The sequence below is a fragment of the Macaca mulatta genome, chromosome 11, assembly GCF_049350105.2.
Source record: "Macaca mulatta isolate MMU2019108-1 chromosome 11, T2T-MMU8v2.0, whole genome shotgun sequence".
Lineage (NCBI taxonomy): Eukaryota > Metazoa > Chordata > Mammalia > Primates > Cercopithecidae > Macaca > Macaca mulatta.
In genome coordinates this window covers 114,884,314-114,906,816 of record NC_133416.1, presented here as the reverse complement: position 1 = coordinate 114,906,816, position 22,503 = coordinate 114,884,314, and the positions used below count along the sequence as shown (strand labels likewise).

The 22,503-nt window shown below is 41.0% G+C and overlaps 1 protein-coding gene and 1 long non-coding RNA gene across 5 annotated transcripts in view; one reads left to right on the top strand and one right to left on the bottom strand.

Moving 5' to 3' along the window:
- Window positions 1-5,546, top strand: part of LOC144333014 (uncharacterized) — an 11,636-nt gene extending 6,090 nt beyond the window's left edge. The window contains exon 2 of the long non-coding RNA XR_013401313.1: window positions 4,980-5,546. This is a non-coding gene — a long non-coding RNA (uncharacterized LOC144333014). The remainder of the gene's footprint in view (window positions 1-4,979) is intronic.
- PWP1 (PWP1 homolog, endonuclein) overlaps window positions 1-22,503 on the bottom strand; it is a 25,040-nt gene extending 2,537 nt beyond the window's left edge. Inside the window, exons 1-13 of one of the 4 annotated variants that reach the window (XM_015152683.3) lie at window positions 22,316-22,503; window positions 18,669-18,727; window positions 18,373-18,560; window positions 14,230-14,315; window positions 14,033-14,129; window positions 10,837-10,947; window positions 9,794-9,924; window positions 7,976-8,037; window positions 4,557-4,653; window positions 3,836-3,897; window positions 2,837-2,948; window positions 1,120-1,210; window positions 907-1,028 (exon numbers count right to left, since the gene is read on the bottom strand). In XM_015152683.3, coding sequence (XP_015008169.1) covers window positions 907-1,028; window positions 1,120-1,210; window positions 2,837-2,948; window positions 3,836-3,897; window positions 4,557-4,653; window positions 7,976-8,037; window positions 9,794-9,924; window positions 10,837-10,947; window positions 14,033-14,129; window positions 14,230-14,315; window positions 18,373-18,560; window positions 18,669-18,727; window positions 22,316-22,387 — 1,290 coding nt within the window. In that variant the 5' untranslated portion in view covers window positions 22,388-22,503. The remainder of the gene's footprint in view (window positions 1-906; window positions 1,029-1,119; window positions 1,211-2,836; window positions 2,949-3,835; window positions 3,898-4,556; window positions 4,654-7,975; window positions 8,038-9,793; window positions 9,925-10,836; window positions 10,948-14,032; window positions 14,130-14,229; window positions 14,316-18,372; window positions 18,561-18,668; window positions 18,728-22,315) is intronic. The other 3 variants (XM_077954851.1, XM_077954853.1, XM_077954852.1) reach the window with 3 other exon arrangements.

Here is a 22,503-nt window from a genome sequence, read left to right as displayed (position 1 = left end):
TCTGTCTCTTAGGGATTTCCTAATAAACCTAACGTGTCATGTATTTCCAGAAACTTTAGCTCTCCTTTTAAACAATGACAATGATGCCAGTTTAAATCATTTTTAAACTTTAATGTTTTCTTTTTTACATTTTTATTAATAGGTAATATATATTTGTTACAGAAAATATGAACAAGAAAAATATATGAAAATCTCTCGGGGCGATAACCAGTTTATGTTCTGGGATATACTCTACTAGAGTTAAATGGAAGCATTTAGGCAATTATGCATTTAAAATTAAGCATGATATAGTACTACAAAAATTGCTTCTGTAACCTGTTTTTCCATTATATTTACATATATTTATTCATACACAATTTTGAACAGCTGTGCAGCGTTATTATGTCTGCAGTCTAACTTATATAACTCAGTGGTTGGCATACAGTAGATGCTCAGTGTTTCTTGAGTGAATCTGGTTATTTCTAAATTTTTCCTACTATACAGTAATTCATTTCAGTGTAGTCAAAACTAGTTATGCAAAGAGATAAAGATACATAAACTGACCCTAATAGCTACAGTGCCCTGAGGTTCAAGATTTCTTGGGAATTTCTTGGGATGGTTTTGATTTCAGGGTGAAAAAAAAGCAGCCATTTCACTTGTGTCCTAGAAAAGCCTCTCCCCAGAGTCCTTGGTCTTACCAAGCAACTGTTAATCATGTGAGTTGGAAAAGAACCAGTCACTGAATTCCCCACAAAGTGTTCTAAGTCATAAAATCCCACCAAATTTGACTAAACTCAAAATTCATTTCCCCAACACATCCATATTAGTTAATGCAATGGTTCCAACAGAAAAACATGCAACACAAGTTCCAAAGAAAGACAAGGTCAGAAACAGAATAAATAAACAGATACCCAGGGAGATTCTTACCATTTTCATGTCCCTAGAATGAACTAGACTTGGCCTATCTCCTAAGATGTCCCAGATCTTCACGTATTTGTCAGCTGAAGCAGTCACGAGACAGCCCTTGATTTGACTGCTAAGATCAAGACCTAAGGGAAGATTAGTTCAGAAACTCTCACTTTGAAATACAGATTTACTTCATCATAAGTTAATAAAAATGAAAGCATTACTCTTGCTCACCAGAGATTTCATCATTGTGTGCATTAAGTGTAAAAATTGGCTTATCTGAACGTGCATCCAAATTATACACAAAGCCGTCATCTGTACTGGCCTAGAAAGAGTAAAAGATGGGCAAGGTCATGCTATGTCACAAAATTTAACAATGGGTAAAAAGTCTAAGTCATAGTGAAAATCAGCTATATGACTTACTGGTGGAGCTTATGAAAAATTAACATGGACAGAAGTCATTTACTTTTGGACGACCTGAGTTTGCACTCACATGGGCTAATTCAGTTGACATGTCTACTGGATATGAGTATGAAGCTGTGGTGAGTGGTCTGGAATGGGGCTAGAGAGGCAAAAGCAAAGAGGCCATAGTTACGTCCACGTGAACAGAGAACTGGTGAGCATGGCTACTCAAGTTGTAGGCTGAGGAGACATCCACAGAAGTGGGTCAGAGAGGGAAGAAGGGACAGGGAAGAGTGTCAAGGAACCAAGGTGTGACCAACAGTCTAATCGACCAGTGTGGCAGCAGAGAAATTCAATCAGATAAGGAACTTAGGACTGAAAGGCAGATTAGAGTGGGTTGTTACACTGTCAAGAAAGGAAGAAGAAATAAAGGAATTAAGAGACAGACACAGAGTCAAAAATGGGAGACAGAAACCTGAGCCTGTATACAGGTCAAGGGCAACAGCCAGTACAAGAAAAAAGGATAAAGGATGGCTGAGGCAGTCTGAAGGCTGGGCCAGGGAAGAGAAGGCTTGGCTCTTATTTGAGATAAGAGGGAAGCAGGTGAACCATTTCATCTACTTTAACCTCCCACTTCCCTAAATATTTGGGATTTTAGTATCTATGACCATTTGTTAGCAAATAATCTCTAAGTTTCTGTGCCTGAAGAGTGAGAGCCGAAGTACAATACAACATTCAAGTACAACTGGAACTTCATTCCTGATCATTGTAAAATGAGTCTGGCTTCAGGCTGCCTGGCTAGGAACAGCATGCACCTCTACTAATGGTGCAGAATTGAGATTAAGTATCTCAGAATCATTACTTCAGGAACCTTATTAAAACTGTCCACATCTTTTGAGAAAGCTGTTTTTAAAAAACTTTTTCCCACCTTTGCAACACACTACATATTTACTTTAGGAAAACTGGGCAACAGATTTAACTAATCTTCCCTCTGGATGAATGCTGGGCTCTTCTTTTTACATGTACTGAAATGTCAGTGGAATCTTTGGATGCTATGTGGAAAATCATCGTCCTCCCTAGATAATAAGGGTATTTAGAGAGAGGTCTTATACTTTTTTCCCTATTTGGGAGATAGTGCTATAAATTAAACAGGTTAGCATTCTCATCACTAGAGCTCCATTTAAGCATGAGGATTTAAATAAAAGAATATCTTTTTGGACTGATTTAGCCATTATAAAAAACAAAAAATACTAACTATGCTTAGTATTTCAAACAACACTACAATAAAATGATCAAAATCATTGAATAAAATGTGGCACACTTTGGAATGGCCGGCAACCAGCAAAATCATTTACATGTTCACTACTTTTAAAATAAGAGCCATTCTCTTATTAAAAAAACAAAACAAAAACCTTATGCTTTCAACCCTAAACCCAAATACTTCATTCTGTTAAAACAGAAAAGGCTTTTCAGATAATTCTCTCTACTATGGAATTTAAAAAGTCATTAGTAACCTAGAAAAGCAAAACAATAACATGCGTACTCTTACCAAAAAATGACAAGGTGAAAAGTGATTCCAAGTCACTCTCTCTATCTGCCCACTGAATCGCCACATTCGATGGCTTTCATCTGGACTTCGGCAGTCATACAAAGCCACTGACCTAGACACATTCAGGCAAAGTTAGGGTTTTAAGAGTTCAATTCTCCTATATGTTTTATTTGTAATGAAATAGTAATAAAATAGCACTGTGAAATCAAGATTCATTTAAAGCCTGTTTTAAGGTTCTAAATAAAGGTAGAAAAAAATGAGCTGAGTTTCAGTAATTGATGGATTCTGATCTCAACACTTGAAGGCACTGATGGCTTTAATGTTACAGTGGTTTTGACCTTCTCCAGGTCAAATCTTCCACTCGCAAGAAGAATCCTCTCTATGTCCAAAAGCCCAGGACGATTTCTAATTTCCCCTTCTCTGGTTGAGCTCAGAGCCGGGTTACTTATGTCTTAGGCACACTTACTCTCCACAAGCAGGTTATTGTGTTGGGGGAAGCAAGTGATGCACTTTTGTAATTCTGCATGAATCATAAGAAATGTAAACATACCACGCTTCAAAAGGGTAAGAAATGAAAATAAAGACTGCAAAGCTGGTTTTGGCTTCTGCTATCTGTTTCTCCCACCCATAGACCCAATCTGTAAAAAGGAGCACTGATATGAGGTAGAAACCCCATGGTTGACCAGTGGCCCCAATTCTTCACATCTCTGTATATCCATGGCCTCTGTCATGTGACATGGGAATTCTTCCCATAAAGGCAAAGTACAGCCTCTAAAAGCCAAAGAAGTTCCTAGTTCCTACAGTTATATTATTATGACAGAACCATGTTCCCTTGTAGCCTGAAAGGACGAGGGTTAAAAGGAAAAATAAGTTGTGCAAATAATTTAAACACAAAGGTGGCCTCAGGGATACATTCTGCCTGGGTATCAAGTGATACTTTTAAAATGACTTCTAGAGGATAAAAACAGAGCAGCAATCATTCCTGCTGTGCTTTCTTACTTATCATATGAGCCAGAAATCAGAGTCTGTGCTTCAAATGGATGAAACTGCAGCGTCTGGACCTAAAGGGAGGAAACATAAATGCAGAGATCTCTGTTTGTTTGCTTTTTGTAAAATTACCTAACATGTGGTAAGAATCTATTTGACAGTATTTCTATAAATGCTTCCCTTTGAAATAAACAAAAAAAACATAAATGTACTGCATAATCAAAGGGCAAACCATGCTCCCAAATAAAGACTGGGCACTTAAAGAAAATGTAGTTTCCCCAAACTGTTTGGCAGAATACTTAGGTCCCTCAAATGTTAGAAGATACTCAGAAGAAAAAGGGAAGTAGTCAAACCCATCTGGTGAATTCCCCATGCTCCAGAAGTCCCAAAACAATGTGCATTAGATCCCTGGGGAATAATGCAGTAATGGGTGTTAATTCTTTAATATCATTGTGACTGACAGCCCTCATCCTTTTTTAGGAGCCTCTATAAATATGTTACAGGGCACTAATGTTCCTAGTAACTGTACCTTTCTGTACCCAATTTTTCATCTCTAAGATGGGCATTATACCTACCACACAGGGCTTTGTGAAAATCCTAAGAGATAACAGGTGAAAGCATGCTACAAGCCAGATAAAATTATTTTCAAAGCCATATATAAACGTTTGAGATTATTTTTAGCCAATATTTGTGTCCGATTTTTAAGAACCGCTGATCAACTAAATCACCATACCTTGTCTGTGTGTACAGCGAGGCTAGCTGCTGGTTTCCCCAAGGACATATCCCACAGAATTACAGTGTTGTCCGCTGATGCACTTGCTAAAACATTTCTGAGAAAGGGAAGAATCCAATCAGGTAATCTTTTAAAAGTCAGGAGCATTAAATATGAGAAAAAGATTGCATTTACAATAGCATCAGAAAGATAAAATACTTAGGAATAAATTTAACAAAAGACTTACATAATGAAAACTCCTGAAGATTATGAAAAGAAACAAGAGTATCTAAAGAAGTGGAAAGACACCCCATGTTCATGTATTAGAAGACTTAATAGTGTTACTATGGAAATACTACATCTACAGATGGAGCTATAAACTGATCTACAGATTCAACCAATCTCTTTCAAAATCCCTGATGACTTTTTTCTTTCTTTTTGCAGAAAGTGACAAGCTGATTCACAGCCAGGCACAGTGGCTCACACCTGTAATCCCAGCACTTTGGGAGGCTGAGGCATGTGGATCACTTGAGGTCAGGAGTTCAAGACCAGCCTGGCCAACATGGTGAAACCCCTTCTCTAAAAATACAAAAAATTAGCGAGGCATGGTGGCGCACACCTGCAATCCCAGTTACTCAGGAGTCTGAGGTAGGAGAATAGCTTGAACCCAAAAAGCAGAGGTCGCAGTGAAACGAGATCATGTCACTGGACTCCAGCCTGAGCGACAGAGTGAGACTCTGTCTCAAAACAAAACAAGATGTACTACTATTAGTATTAGCCTAATAATAATAAAACAAAAGTGACAAGCTGATTCCTAAAATGCAAGGAACCTAGAATAGCTAAAATAGTACTGAAAAAAAGAACAAAGTTGGCAAGCTCATACTTTCTGGCATCAAAACTTACTGAAAATCTACAGCAATCACAATGTGCTACTGGCATAAGGACATACAGATTAATGGACTAAAACTAACAGTCCAGAAATAAACATTTATAGTCACTGGTTTTTGACAAGGGTACTGAGGTAATTATATGTTCAATGGGGAAAAAAGTCTTATCAACAAATGGGGCTGGGCACGGTGGCTCATGCCTATAATCCCAGCACTTTGAGAGGCAGAGGCAGGCAGATCACTTGAGGTCCGGAGTTTGAGACAAGCCTGGCCTACGTGGTGAAACCCTGTCTCTATAAAAATACAAAAAATAGACAGGCATGGTGGCATGCACGTGTAATCCCAGCTACTCAGAAGGCTGAGGCAGAATCACTTGAACCCTGGAGGTCGGGGGGGTGCAGTGGGCTGAGATCACACCACTGCACTCCAGCCTGGGTGACAGAGTAAGACACTGTCTCAAACAAAACAAAACAAAACAAAAACAAATGGTTCAGGGACAAATGAATCATCTTCACGAAAAAGAATGAAGTTGGACCCCTACCTCACACCATACACACAAAAAAAACTCAAAATGGATCATGGACTTCAATGTAAAAGCTAATACTATAAAACTCTCAGAAGGAAACATACATGTAAACCTTCATGACCCTGATTTAGGCAATGGTTTCTTAGACACAACATCAAAAGCATGAACAACAAAAGAAATACACACCATCACATGAAAAACCCGTGCTGCAAATGATATCACCAAGAAAGTGAAAAAACAACCCACAGAAAAGAAGCCCCAGGAAGTCAAGACTACTGTGAGCAATGACTGTGCCACTGCACTCCAGCCTGGGTAACAGAGTGAGACCCCTGTCTCAAAAAAAGTAAGCAAACGACTTGGAAAAACATTTCTCCCAAAGAAGATACACAAATGGCCAATAAGCGCAAAACAAAGATGCTCAACATCACTAATCGTTAAGAAATGCAGATTAAGCCAGGTGTGGTGGCAGCCCCTGTACTCCCAGTGACTTGGGAGGATGAGGCGGGGGTATTGCTTGAGCCCAAGAGTTTGAGACCAGCCTTAGCAACGTAGTTAGACCCCCATCTTACTTTAAAAAAAGGGGGGGAATGCAAATTAAAACCGCAGTGAGATACCACTTCATACCCATTAGGATGGCTATTACGAAAAACAGAAGATAACAAATGTTGGAGATGCTAGAGCCCTTGTGTGCACTGTTGGTGAAAATGTAAAATGGTGCAGCTACTATGGAAAATAGTATGGTAGCTCCTCAGAAAATTAAAAATAGAATCACCGTAAGATCCAGTAATAACACTTCTGGGTACATACCCAAAATAATTGAAAGCAAGGACTTGAATATTTGTACACCCACATTCATAGGAGCATTATTCACAGTATCCAAAAGGCAGAAGCAACAATCCAGGTGACCACACATAAATGAACGGGTACTATACCTTACATACAATGGAATGTTATTTAGCCTTAAAAAGGAAGGAAACTCTGACACTTATTAGAATATGACTGAACCTGAAGACATTAAGTCAAATAAGCCAGTTGCAAAGAAGTAAGTCTGTATGATTCCATTCATATGAGGTGCTTAGTCAAATTAATGGAGACAGAAAGTGGAGTGGTGGTTGCCGAGGCTGGGGGTTGGGGAAATGGGGAGTCAGTGTTTAAACAGCAGAGCTACAGTGTGGAAAGATGAAAATGTTCTGGAGATGCATTGTGGTGATGGTTGCACAACTCTGTGAATGTACTGAAAGCCACTGAACTGCACACTTAAAAATGGTAAAAGTGGTGATATGATTTGGCTATGTCCCCACCCAAATCTCATCTTGAGTTGTAGCTCCCATAATTCCCACGTGTTGTGGGAGGGACCAGGTGGAAGGTAATTGAATCATGGGGACAGGTCTTTCCTGTGATGTTCTTGTGATAGTGAATGGGTCTCCTGAGATCTGACGGTTTTATAAAGGAGTTCCTCTGCACATGCCCTTTCTCCTGCCTGCCACTACGTAAGACATGACTTTGCTCCTCATTTGCTTTCCGCCATGACTGTGAGGCCTCCCCAGCCATATGGAACTGAGTCAGTTAAACCTCTTTCCTTTACAAATTACCCAGCCTCGAGTATGTCTATATTAGCAGCATGAAAAGATTAATACAAGTGTTAACTTTTGTATTTTGCCATAACTTAAAGAAAAAATAAGAGTATATGATAAGATGTGAAAATAGAGAAAAATGTCTCCTAGGAAGAAACAAAATCCTGTTGCACCATGGGCACTGCCAAACACCCTGTTTTTTCCCAGTGGTAGTGGAGAGAGGGCACTTGGGTCACCAAACATGTAATGAGCACCCACAGTGATGAGCTGGCAGGTGACCTGGAGGATGCAAAGAAACAGATGGCAGAGCTCCTGCCTGCAAGCAGAGCATCCTACAAGAAAGGAAGATAGACACAAAAGTCCATGGCACAAATAAAGAGATGAGTGTAGGCATGAGGTAAGATCACAATGGCTACAGTCTTTTACAGTCATTCAAATGTTATTTCTTTTTACCTGATTAGCTTATTCCATGAAAGGTCAAGGACAGCATCGGTATGCCCTTCTGCTGAGGAACTCTGTAATAATTGTTTTAATTATTTTTTGTATTAAAGTCTCCCCATAATAAAACTGAATATATTAATTTGCAAGATTCTTTAAACCTTAAGATTGTTTTGTTTTGAGATAGAGTCTCGCTCTGTTGTCCTGGCTAGAGTGCAGTTACATGATCTCAGCTCACTGCAACCTCCACCTCCTGGGTTCAAGCAATTCTCCTGCCTTAGCCTCTTAAGTAGCTGGGATTACATGCATACGCCCCTATGCCCAGCTAATTTTTATATTTTTTGTGGAGATGGGGTTTTGCCACATTGGCCAGGGTGGTCTGGAACTCCTGACCTCATGATCCATTCTCGGCCTCCCAAAGTGTTGGGAGTGTGAGCTACTGCACCCGACCTATTGTTTTGATATTATATAAACTTTTGAAGACTAAAAGAAATAAAACCTTGTCTCCCTGTTAGAGACGCATGATAAATTTCATTACAGGGGCTTGGCGTGGCAGCCCACACTGTAATCCCAGGACCTTGGGAAGCTAATGTGGGAACATCACTTAAGGCCAGGAGTTCGAGACCAGCCCAGCCAACATAGCAAAACTCTGCCTTTACAAAAAAGTCAAAACTTAGCCAGTCATGGCAGCATGAGCCTATAGTCTCAGCTACTTGGGAAGCTGAGGTAGGAGAATAGGAGGATCTCTTGAGCCCATGAGTTTGAGGCTGCAGTGAATTATAATCGTGCCACTGCACTCCAGTCTTGGGAGACAGAGCAAGACCTTACCTCTTAAAAAAAAAAAAAAAAAAGAAAGAAAATTTCTTTACAGGGAACAAGGAAGAAACTATAGTAATCTATTTTTTTAAGAGACAAAATATCGCTTTGTCACCCAGGTTGGAGTGCAGTGGCACACGATCATGGCTCACTGCAGCCTCGACCTCCTGGGCTCAAGCACTCCTCCCACCTAGGCCTCCCAAAGTGCTAGGACTATAGGCATGAGCTACTATGACTGGCCTAGCAGTTCTTTGTTTTCCTTGAGACAGTCTCGCTCTGTCACCCAGGCTGGAGTGCAGTGGTGCGAACTAAGCTCACTGCAACCTCTGCCTCCCAGGTTCAAGTGATTCTCCTGCCTCAGCCTCCCCAGTAGCTGGGATTACAGGCACACACCACCACACCCAGCTAATTTTTGTATTTTTAGTAGAGACAGTTTCACCATGTTGGCCAGGCTGGTCTCAAACTCCTGACCTCAGGTGATCCACCCACCTCAGCCTCCTAAAGTGCTGGGATTACAGGTGTGAGCCATGTGCATGGCCCAGCCTAGCAGTTCTTAATCTAGGTACTGTAATTATACAAATATCATTATGGCTCCCAACCCTCATAAAACCTAACAGTTTTAAAAGTTGCAGGAGTTAATACATGGATAATTAGAATTCAACACAATAACAGAATTTTTTTTAAAAGATTAGTATATCTGTATAAATAGCTACTGTATTTGAAGGAGGCTCATAATCCGAGAGTCCTTCATCTATGGTAGCTATTCGTATTAATATACTAGCTTTGAACTAGTTTTCTGTAAGAAAGAACAACATGACAATGGAGGTTTTATGCAATCAGAAATAAGTTTTCTTTGGATGGGCTTTTCAAAACTAAAAATTACAATAATTTCATAACTACCTATCCCATCTCACCAAGAATACCTGATTGAAAAAGTGTATGTTCTTACCCTTCACCCCTACTCCCGAGTAAACTTATCTCTGACATTAGAGTTTAAGTATTTATTAACTTCTTTACCTTCTTTCCTTTCTTTTTCTTCTTTTTTGAAAGTTTACTTCCGAGTGTGAAGACTGGCTCTAAAGAGTCCACTATATCAAGGTCCCACACTTCAATAACAGGGGTCATGTTTCCTACAGCAATGTAATTTCCTATGGGAGGAAACAATGCATGTATGATTACACAAAAAAAGACATACAGAACTTCTAATCAAATACATTACACTGTAGATCAACTGAAAAATGCTTTAGAGCAGTGCTTCTCAAACTTATATGCATATGCGGCATCTGAATATTACAAATGCAGATTGTATTTCAGGTGGTTCTGGGTGGGCAGTTCTAACTAGTTCACAGGTGATAACCATGCTGTGCTGCTGCTGGTCTTTGGGCCACAATTTGAGTAAGAAAGGCTCAATCTCTTGGCCCCAGTGTTTTCACTTACATAATGAGAATAACCCTCCTCCCTTCCTCCTTCATGGGGTGCTGCGGGGATGAAGATCAGATCAGATCAGATCATGAATCGTGAACAAGGTTTGCAAACAAGATGTAAGAGTATAATCAGTGTTTATTAAGCACTGACAGTATAATCAGTGTTTACCTTTATTAAAAAGTACGGACAGGGGCAACTAAGAGTGTGCAGATGTGGTTACAAAGACTAACATGAGAACCTAATTACTTGTGACAAGCCTCTTCATTTCGGTTTTACCTTATGTTTTCTAAAACAGGTTATGCCACTGAAATCTAGCTGGTAACATCTCACACATCAGGCCATTTATACAGAGTCTGTATGGGACCTTTACAGTTCTACAGTCCAAAAGGCTTCAGGCCCCGTCCTTCAGCCTGTAGTAGAGCAGCTACCTCCTTACCTGTCTAAAGTCTGGGGATTTATGGACCCCAAACAATAAAGTGATGGTGTGTTAAGAACTCTAACTTCATAAAACAACAGTAACTTCAGAAAATATCAGCAACAATTCTGAAAACATTCAAGAGAATACATAATTTATGGAGCTAGGAGAAAATACATAAGACTGGAAATCACTGAACAACCTTAAGTTTTCTAATTACCGGTAGAATCATCTGGGCTAGGATCAAAATTCAGCCATTCCACACTCAGAGGATATGCAGACAAGAGTATATCATGGTGTACATAAAAAGAGTCTTCTTCTTGATTATAAACTGAAAAGATGGGGAAAAGAGACTTTAATGCATCAGAACAAGTCATCAAAAATCACATCCCACTCAAAAACCCAAATTCTATTAAATGTATGTGAGCCATGTGCTTTAAAGTGAGACATCTGATATTATAAAGAGATTCCAGGCTGGGCACGGTGGCTCACGCCTGTAATCCCAATACTTTGGGAGGCCAAGGTGGGCAGATCACTTGAGGTCAGGAGTTCAAGACCAGCCTGGCCAACATGATGAAACCCCGTCTCTACTTAAAATACAAAATTAGCAAAAATTAGCAAAATTAGCAAAAATTTAAGTCTACTGAAAATACAAAAATTAGCTGGGTATGGTGGTGCACACCTGTAGTCCCAGCTACTAGGGAGGCTGAGGCAGGAGAATAGCTTGAACCCAGGAGGTGGAGGTTGCAGTGAGCTGAGATCGCACCACTGCACTCCAGCCTGGGCAACAGAGAGAGAGAGACTCCATCTCAAAAAAAAAAAAAAAAAGATTCCAATATCATGACTAGGCAAAAATTCTGCTTGTCTAATACAATCCCATCTTGTGGCATAGCCCACAGGAGAAAATGAACACTGACATCTGATACTCCACCTGCATCCTTGTCAGATAAATGGTCCTGTCTTCTAGGTCATTCACAGAAAACAAATGTTCATAAGGTCTCCACAAGAAGTACTTATTTTATCTTTTAATGGTCTAGCTGCTTATAAGCCAAAAAGAACAAACAAAAAATAGGACGGGAGAGAAATAACTCATATTTGGAAATGTAAATGTTTATCAAAAATTATTCTTAATATTTTTAAAAAAGGTTTATGAAGATGAACAATAGAAACAAAGCTCCCGAGAACATCCTTTTGGAATATGGCAACTAACAGCTCCTTAACATTCACAGCTGTAATGTTAAGCAGCAAAAACACTGTAAAATCAACGACTAAGAAGTCTTTTTAAAATTTGAAACACTGATAAAACAGAATCCACTAATCAGAACCCCTCCCCATATGCTTTTATTAAGAAAGAGGTAAATATATAATAAGTTAAGGATTTTATTTTTAATTCCTCAGATCGCTGCTTCTGGAATTGATCCTGGGATTAGCAGATTTGTGTAATGTTCTATCATATCCCTATGATGAGAATTCACGTTCAAAATCATTAGACTGTGGTCCTACAAAAACCTCAACCATGTTTGATATACTCAGCTTACATTTTACATAAAATTGGTAATAATACTTTAAAACATACTCTTAACCACGTGAGATCAATATTCGGATCAGTTTTAGAATATAAATTTGAAGTTATTCTTATACAGACATACTGGGAATTTGGAAATTCCTTCCAAACCCAAATAATAAAATATATCTATAATAACCTAACTTAGAAGGAAATGGAAATACAACAGCTTTAACTTCTTTCTCAGCTCCTCTTTGATCCTGAGTTCAAAGGAATGACTATAAGTTCTCAGGAATGCATAAAAAAATCAATGATGACCAAAAAAACTGTAATAGGGTCTCAATTTTTTGAAATTAGAATTGGTCTTAAAAGCAAAGTAAACAAATGGTTTTCATTTGAAATATGTAAAAGTTCAAAGATATCAAGAGTTAGAAAGAATAACTTCACATTAAATTGCCTGCTATGCATAAATAGATCACAATGAGCCATGGGATAAAATGGGCCTAATCTACAGGCTTCCCACGGACAGCCTTAAAGATTCTGAAGAGTTATAGAAATCCAAGCTAAACAATGGGCGCTGTGATGAAGCAACCTAGAAGATGCCGATAAACATTAAGCCTAAGGGTTTTATTTTTTCAAGCTGTGCAACTGTGTTTCCTGTAACAAAAGGACTTATCAGCCTCATAATCTCTTTGAATCTTCAAAGTTTCAAGACGATCTGAAGACTGCTGGGGGAGGACAGTATCAGGCAAGGATGGACTTGTCTGAAGATATGAATGAGCACAGTGGAAGGGGCATGAAAAACAAAAGGGAGAATCTGTAGTCAGAGTGCTCCAGACATTGTGGAAGTCTACTTTTAGCATATAAAAAACAGATTTTACATTAAAAATACCAGTGAGGCAAGCCATTCAATTAATATTAAATCAAAAACAGCAACATTTAAAAATATAATTTAAAAATTCCTATTTTCATGCCTACTTCTGATTACTGCAAAGCTTTGGCTTCTGGCTTTGGTACAAATATTCCTTGAAGTGGGAAAGGTGATCAAGATGTTTTGGTTCCAAAAAAGAAATGTGGCCCTTTGTGTTGAATTATTATGAAGAAAATAAAATGTTTTGCAAAGGGGAAATATCTGAAATAACTATTTAAAAAACATGAGAAAAACCTGTCTATCCAGTATAATCCACATAAAGAAAAAATAGCCAGAAAATAAATTAGGAGTAAAAATCCAAGGTGTCAAGTTATTAACTCAGGGGAATAGGATTATGCATTTTTATCTCCCTAAGAGATGGGGTCTTTCTTTGTCACCCAGGCTGGAGTACAGTGGCGCAAACACAGAATCATAGCTCACTGTAGCCTAGAACTCATGGGCTCAAGCGATCCTCCTGCCTTAGCCTGCCAAAGTGCTGGGATTACAAGTGTGAGGCACCGCACCCAGCCTTCTATTTTCATATACAGTTTTACTTCCAGGCAGTGAAACAGGCAGTGAAAAACAGGCAATCCTATTTGAATAAAAGATTAAAAACCTCTATGAGGCCAGGTGTGGTGGCTCACACCTGTAATACAGCACCTAGCACTTTGGGAGGTCAAAGCAGGATTGCTTGAGCCCAGTTCAGGACAGCCTGGGCAACACAGTGAGACCCTATTTATATATAAAATCAAAAAAAGACACCCCTATGAAAAATTTCCAGGGGACTTATTTCCACAGAAAATTCAGATACCAAAGTGATGTACTGGACTACACATGTCCAGAACAATAACCAAGAAATTGGCCACCTGTGTAAAAGTTAACTATGTAACCAACTTAAGCAAGATACAGTAGGATTTGGCACCTAAAAATGAAATGGTAACTAATTCACTTATTATTTTACCATCACTTAGAAAATCTTTTAGTTAGGAATTTGTCACTTACCATGCACCTCTAAATTGCACTGGTCCTGTTCAGCTCGGCCACAAACTATGAGATTATCACTGGGCTTAATCAAGAAATCTTCACGTTCATATTGTTCCTAAGTAAAAGGAAAAACATGTCATTGGCTAGAAGCACAGAGCCAGTAAGGTTTTTCAAACACTTAACAGCATAGTTAGAAAAACGATGTAAATATTTACTGTATCTTTCAGAGTAACGTAAGGATCTTGATCATTACTCCCGTAGACCGTAAGACCCAAGAGAGATTCACCAAGAGTCTCAGCATCTGTAAGAAAAATTGACAAACTAAAATAATAAAATCGTCATCTTGACAAAAACATTTTTTCTATGACATCCATTCTTGGACTTACATGCAACCATCTATTTTATAACTAACTCTGGATCATCTAGAGTTGGGAACGGAAACTACATAAGAAGCAGCAGGAATTTAAAAGCCATTTGTATTTGACCTTTGGAATGGATTTCAGACAGTCTTGGAATTCAGGATCTTCCAATGAAAGAATTGTATTAGGGAATTAGACCCTTTTAGAAAATATGAGAACTCTCTTGAGATTCTCTACTAGCTCCCTGCATTCATGACTGAAGGTGCTACAGAGAGGCAGCCTTGAGGACCTGCAAATAAAATGACCCTAAAACACTGAAATCAACACAATAAATAAGGGTTGCCTGGTCAAATAAAATTGAGAAATGACTAGTTTCAAAAAATTAACCAGGTTACTCTACTGCACATGTTCTGATATGCTAATATGCCTTATAAGCATATGAAAAATGAAATACTGTATGCTTTTTCCACTAAACTTACTTGAAAATGAAATTGTTCTTTTATGGCACATCTACAATAGTAACAAAGGATAACTCAGGAAAGGAAGATACACTGAATTGTTAGAGGAAGCCACTTTGAGGAGGCAGGACTGATAGGTCTTAAACATCTGATAAGCAACAGAGAAAGCAATTTCTGCTACATGAGAAAGAGATGATTCTGAATGCCATCTCTCCAGGCTGGGTTAGCTCTTTGTTTCTCTGTATATCTATGGCACTCTGTCCCTAACAAGGTTGGAGCCCATAACCCAGAGTCCAGTGGAAAAAACTATCGTCTACTGGACTGTATCTACAGAAAAGATGCAGTGAAAAGAATGAAGGCTTTAGAGCCAGAGAGTGGTCAAAACTCAGCACCATCTTTAACCAGCTGTGTGCCACCGGTAAATGGAGGTAATGATTCCTTTCTAAGTACTGTGGATAATGAAAAATGAAGTTAATAGTAATCCATAGGACAGCTAGCCAAGGGAACAAGGAAAAAGGAGGAATGAACATCTAGATGGAAAAATGGATAAATGACAATTCAATTCAATTCAGATGGAGTGAAGAAATCAGGGTTACTTCTTGTCTGAAGGAAAAGAGGTACACCACCAATAATAAGACAGAAACTAGAGATATCAATTCTGGAAGGATGCTGCAAAACTCCCAGCTACCTCTGCAATCCCTTTCTTCCATGTCCTCTCCTCCTCATTCCTAGTGCCCCAAGCCAGGCCCTCATTGCTTCTGGCCTAATTTGTCTTAAGTTTCTGCTCCTCTAAGAGATTCACCCTATCTCCCAACCTGTTCTCCACTGCTGCCAGAGTTAACTTCCTAAAGTGCATGTTCAATTATCATGTGTTCCATGCTCAAAAACCTTTAATGATTTCCTCCCGCACTGAGAACACACAGACTGCTAAGCCTGGTATCCTAAGTTTACTGGGACCCAGTAAGTCTTTTTCCCAGACTTCCCAGCAACTCCCCGTCCACCTTCTCTGTGCTTCACTCATGCAGATCAACCTGCCAAGCATTTCCCCTTCTTTGGGTCTTTTTCCAGGCTGTTACCATCACACACATCAGGTCAAGCTCAACACTGCTCTGGCACTAAAGGCTTCCTATAGTTTGTCACATTCCACTAAATTTTCCTCTTACTTGGCTCAGTTCTACCTCCACAATGTTATCTACAGGGCTCAAACATGCCCCGCCTGAGGCATTCAGGCCAAGACAGCTAATTGACTTTGGTCAATCCCATCTCCATCCAGAACCTACTTCCTCATTTCTCATTGCATGTCCGTTGTTTACTGCTCTTCCTGTGCCCAACACAGACCATGTCTCATGTCCTATTCTGCACACACTCCAACCACACTGCTCTTCCAGATACCCCACAGATTGGGTATCTGGAAGTGCTCACCATCAACCCGTATGTGTCTGATTTTTTTAAAACGTTCTATTATAGAAATTTTGAAAAATGAACATTAGTAGAGAGGGCATCATGAACCTTGTATTACCTTGCTTTAACAATTAACACTATTTCCTCAATGTCATTTTTGACCCTTCCTCTCCCCATCTCTGGAGTTTTTCAGGCCAAGGCGGGCAGATCGTGAGGTCAGGAGATCGAGACCATCCTGGCCAACATGGTGAAACCCGTCTCTACTAAAAATACAAAAATTAGTTGGGTGTGGTGGCGTGTGCCTGTAATCTCAGCACTCAGGAGGCTGAGGCAGGAGAATCGCTTGAACTAGGGATTGGGAGGCTGCAGTGAGCCGAGATCACGCCACAGCACTCTAGCCTGGGCAACAGAGCAAGATTCTGTCTCATACACACAAAAGGTATATTATTTTACTCAGCATTTCAATGATACTCTAACACGGATATTTTTAATTGTCTGATTATAATTGCTGTAAGACTCTTTAAAACTTTTAAAATTATTTAGACATGGTGTCTCACTGTCGTCCAGGATGGAGTGCAGTGTGATCTTAGTTCACTGCAGCCTTGAACTCCTGGGCTTGAGCGATCCTGCTGCCTTAGCCTCCCAAGTAGCTGGGATTACAGACATGAGCCACCATGCTCAGCTCTGCTGTGACTTTCTTATGTAGTATTTTAACCACCAATTTAACAGGTAGCTGCGATTTAACAGGTAGTTGTGATTTTACTTTGTCACAGATAACATTTGTATTAAGAGTTAATTTTTGTTTCAGATCATCTATATTTTGATTTTATAACTTGGAAGTAGCTGATTCTAGCTATCAGGATTCCAGGAGTCCCTTCAGCTCCCAAATATGCAGACTGAGATTTACAAGTTAAATAAATAACTTATTTAACCTGCTCAGTGTGCCAAATGCCTATTTCTCAAACCACTTAGGGTAGCACATTCCAAAAGAAACAAAGCGAGCTTACCCAGCTTTTGTCAGACCGTTTTCATCTTTATACTTACTTCCCTCAGAAAAGCAATATACATAGTTGTCATCTCAGCTCACTTTATTCCCCCGCAAGGCTTTCTATACAAACTTCTAATTCTAATCTGTCTTCTGCTCTATTTCCTTTTTCTCTTCCCACCCATGATTTTCTTTTGCTTTTTGAGATGCAGTCTCACTGTGTTACCCAGGCTGGAGCGCAGTGGTACGATCTTGGCTCACTGCAGCCTCCACCTCCCAGGTTCAAGCAATTCTCCTGCCTCAGCCTCCTGAGTAGCTGGGATTACAGGGGCCTGCCACCATGCCTGGCTAATTTTTGTATTTTTAGTAGAGACGGGGTTTCGCCACGTTGGCCAGGCTGGTCTTGAACTCCTGACCTCAAGTGATCCACCCGTCTTGGCCTCCCAAAGTGCCGAGATTACAGGGGTGAGTCACCGCACCTGGTCTCCTTTTCTAATTATCTCCAACAACAGCATCTCAAAATGCACACAGTAGTCCCCCCTTATCCACAGGGGATACATTCCAAGACGCTTAGTGGTGGTCTAAAACCGCAGATAGTACACAAACCTTATATACATTGTTTTTCCTATATGTACCTAGGAATCAAATAATTATAATAATATACTGTAATAAAAGTTATATGAAAGTCATCTCTCTCAAAAAACTGTACTTTACTCACCTATTTTCAGACTGTAGTTGACTGTGGCTAACTGAAACCAAAGAAAGCAAAACCGTGGATAAGGGGGCACTACTGTATTCTGAGAAAACCGACTGCAGTTGAGGAAAAGGTACGTGGATATAAGTTCAAGCACACCATAGCATTGTAACTACATACAAAAACTCACAAGTGGGTTACAAATGATTAAACCTGATATATGCAATAAAATACACCGTACTTTTTTTTTTTAGATCCTAGATTTGTATCTTACATTAGTGAGTTAAAGTTTATCTTCTAAACTAGTTTAGGAATCATGCTGTCTGCCCAAGTCTTCAACCAGATTATCTTACTGATATCAAGAACAATAAAATCTAAGAGTAAAGCTTTGGAACACCACAAACATGATCCAACATATTAAGCTTATAATTACAAACCAGTAGAAGTGGATACGCTCTAACCTGGGTCATCTTCCTCATCATATTTATCTAAGTCGTACTCAGCCAGCTCATCCTCATCGAGCGTCCTGTCATCCTCTGGGTCACCATCCTCCAGGGGCTCTCTTGGGCGTGCCTGGGTGCGTGCACTCTGCATGCCATCTTCTGAAGGACTGCCTATCTCCTCTTCATCACTGCCACCACCACCTTCTCTATGAGCAGAGAAAGAAAAAGAGAATCACCCAAATGGCACCTTCCAATAACAAGACCACACCTGGTCATCATTTAAGATGCAGATTTCATCTGGTCCTAAACTTAACTGCAATTTCTCCTTTGCCTCAGCAATGAGACGTTTTACTTCTTCTTTACTCAGCTCTACCTGTAAGAGAGCAAAGATTTCATTACAATATGTGTAAGGAAATCATCAGAATTCTTTGAATTAAAAAGTAGTTTGCAAACAAATGTAAAATGTAATGCCAAGCAATGTCATCAAGATAAGAATCAAACATCTAGACTCTACATTAAAAAAATATAGATTTCGCCGGGCGCGGTGGCTCACGCCTGTAATCCCAGCACTTTGGGAGGCCGAGGCGGGCGGATCACAAGGTCAGGAGATCGAGACCACGGTGAAACCCCGTCTCTACTAAAAATACAAAAAATTAGCCGGGCGCGGTTGTGGGCGCCTGTAGTCCCAGCTACTCGGGAGGCTGAGGCAGGAGAATGGCGTGAACCCGGGAGGCGGAGCTTGCAGTGAGCCGAGATCGCGCCACTGCACTCCAGCCTGGGCGACAGAGTGAGACTCCGTCTCAAAAAAAAAAAAAAAAAAATATAGATTTCATAGATCCTTATAATTAAGATCCCTCCCCACCTGAAACTTCAAAAATTCATGCTCATTCTACTCTACCTCTCAGTCTTAAAACCCCAAAGACTGGTTTTGGTAAAGTGGCTCTGTGGTACTCCTCTGGTTTTCTTCCAACTATCTCTGACCCTATCTAGGGCACCTCCCTCTCTTCCCTGGGGGCATTCCTTAACAAACCACCCTTAAATTAGTCCTCTGTTTTCTGTTTTTTTTGGGTTTTTTTTGAGACAGAGTGTCACTGTGTCACCCAGGCTGGAGTGCAATGGCGCTATCTCGGCTCACTGCAACCTCCGCCTCCTGGGTTCAAGCGATTCTCCTGCCTCAGCCTCCTGAGTAGCTGGGATTACAGGCATGTGCCACCATGCCTGGATAATTTTTGTATTTTTAGTAGAGACAGGGGTCTCACCATGTTGGTCAGGCTGGTCTCGAACCCCTCACCTCGTGATCCACCTGCCTCGGCCTTCCAAAGTGCTGGGATTATAGGCGTGACCCACTGCGCCTGGCCTAGTCCTCTGTTCTTTTCCCTATTATCACTGCCACACCGTCACTCATCAGGCTCACGTCCTTGCAAAGCTCATTCATTCTCAAGACTGAAACCACCACCTCTGAACTGATTACTCCAAACTTTCTTCTCTCTAATCTTGTATTCCATTTTCCATTTCTCCAACTGCCTACAAGACTTCCCACCTGAATATCCTTTAGCCTAATATTACCAGGTTCAAAGCTGAATTCAATCTCTCTACTTCACAACTGACATTCCCTCACCTAATCAATGTTTCAGTACCTTTTAAAAACACCCCTATCACGGCTGAGTGCAGTGGCTCACGCCTGTAATCCCAGCACTTTGGAAGGCTGAGGTGGGAGGATTCCCTGAGCCCAGGAGTTTGAGACCAGCCTGGGGAACACTGGGAGATCCCCATCTCTATAGAAAATTAAAAAATTAGTCAGGCATGGTGGTACACACCTGTAGTCACTTCAAGAGACTGAGGTGGTCGGATTACTTGGAACCCAGGAGGTTGAGGCTGCAGTGAGCCATGAATGCACCACTGCACTCCAGCCTGGGTTATAGAGCAAGACTGTATCAAACAGAAACAAAAACACCCCTATTACAACTAAACTGTAAGCTCTCTGAAGACAGAAACTGGCTTGCCATTGTATACCTCAGCACGTAGTTCAGTGCCTGGCCAACGGTGGTGACGCTTAATGACTGATGAATAAATCAATCACCTAGTTTCCACTACAATGCCTCTAGTAATATGGAAATCCTCTTGAGAATTCCATTGTGGGATAGCTCCGGAAATTAGTTACTTGATTAAAAGATGCTTATTTGTCCGGTTTATTTATTTTTATTTTTAATTTTTTTTTTTTTTTTTTTTTGAGAGGGAGTCTTGCTTTGTAGCCCAGGCTGGAGTGCAGTGGTGTGATCTCGGCTCACTGCAGCCTCCGCCTCCCGGGTTCAAGTGAACCTCCCACCTCAGTCTCCCCAGTAGCTGGGATTACAGGCGCGCACTACCATGCCCGGCTAATTTTTGTATTTTAGTAGAGACGGGTTTCACCATGTTGGCCAGGCTGGTCTGGAACTCCTGACCTCAGGTGATCCACCTGCCTCAGCCTCCCAAAGTGCTGGGATTACAGGCGTGAGCCACCACGCCTGGCTTTAATTTTAATTTTTAAGAGATGTGGCACAGTCACAGCTCTCTGCAGCTGTGAACTCCTGGGCTCATGCGATCCTCCCACCTCAGCTTCCTGAATGACTGGGATTACGGGCACGAGACACCGCAACTGGCTTCTCCAATTTCTCTTATTTGGTCCAAGTTTTCCGTTCTGGGATTTCATAAAATAAATTCAACCTCTTTTTCCTATAAACTCCTCAAATATTGGTTCCCAGACTTGTCTGTACATTAGAATCACCTAGGGAATCTTAAATAATTTAGGCTACACTCCAGGCTAATTACAACACAATACTTGGGAGTGGGACATAAACATCAGTATTTTTTTAACCTCCCCAAGTGTGAGATTTTCAATGCGTAGACTCTCTTGGAAATCACTGTCTTCAAGTATTTGAAAGGCTATGTCTCTTTTTAATAACTGTTTCCTCCAACAATTTTTTGTGAGATAATTTTCCGTCCCTATTCTATAAATATACACCGAGTGCCTACCATCAACCAAACCCTGGAGAAACCGTGGTAAATAAAACACAGTCTGTGCCCAGGTGGAATTTACAACTACTGGGACTACTCCCATCCCTCATTCCTGTTAACTCCATGTCCAAGCCAATCACATTCCTATCACCATCATTATTATCTTGGTCAATTACATTCAAATCAAGCCCTTTTACTGTTTGGTTGCACTTACTCCCACTGACATACTATATGTGCACATGTCGACTCCATAAACGCAGGGACTTTTTCTGTTTTGTTTATGCCTATCCCAGGACCCTGAACAATGCCTGGCCTACAGAAAGCTCTTAGTATCCAATGAGTGAATTAAGTAATCTTCACCTCTGCTACAGTCTTAGTCTTCAACTCCTGTAGGTTTTTCAGTGTTACATTTACCTCTCATCCTCACTGCCACCATCAACATCTCACCTGGATTACTGCAAGAAATTCCCAATTCATCCCCCAGCCTCACGACATCTTAGTCTCCACACCTGTTTTTCTACACCACACTCATCCTCACTCCTTCAGACACGGAGCACAGGAGTGGAAAGTGGAGTTTTCATGCTCTCTTCCCACTTACGCTTGAAAATGCATTTGGGTGCTAGTGAAGCTGCGGTGTGGTCAAAAAGCCTTTGGGGGGTATTACCAAAACAGCAGCTTACGCCTTTCCGGCCCGCTACGTCCACGTGCTTGCGAATTTGGGGATGGGGATGGGGCTGGGCTTGAGGGTGGGAACAGTGAGGAGGCGCGGCCCCTGACTCCCCAGGCTCAGGCGAACCAGACTCTCTGAACCGCAGCTCTAATCGCGACAATCGGGGCAAAGCCGCCCTCACCCCAGCCAGTCGCACCAGCCAACTCCCCAAGTTCTGGGTCCACGTTCCCCTAGCCGGGCAGACCCGCAGTGCAGTAAAGACGCTGCTCCCCTTGTCTCCCAGCGACCAGGCCTCACCTTGTCTGGTGTCTCTTTGGCCACGCCGCAGCGGACCCAGGCCACGCACGTCACCTGGCGGCTGCGGTTCATGATCCTTAGGTCAAGGGCGTGTCAGGCTAGAAACCCGGCCGCAGCGGGCGGGACCACAGCCTCGCTGCGGCCACACGCTCTTGTCTCCGCACAGGGTCGCTGCCAGGGCAGAGCGC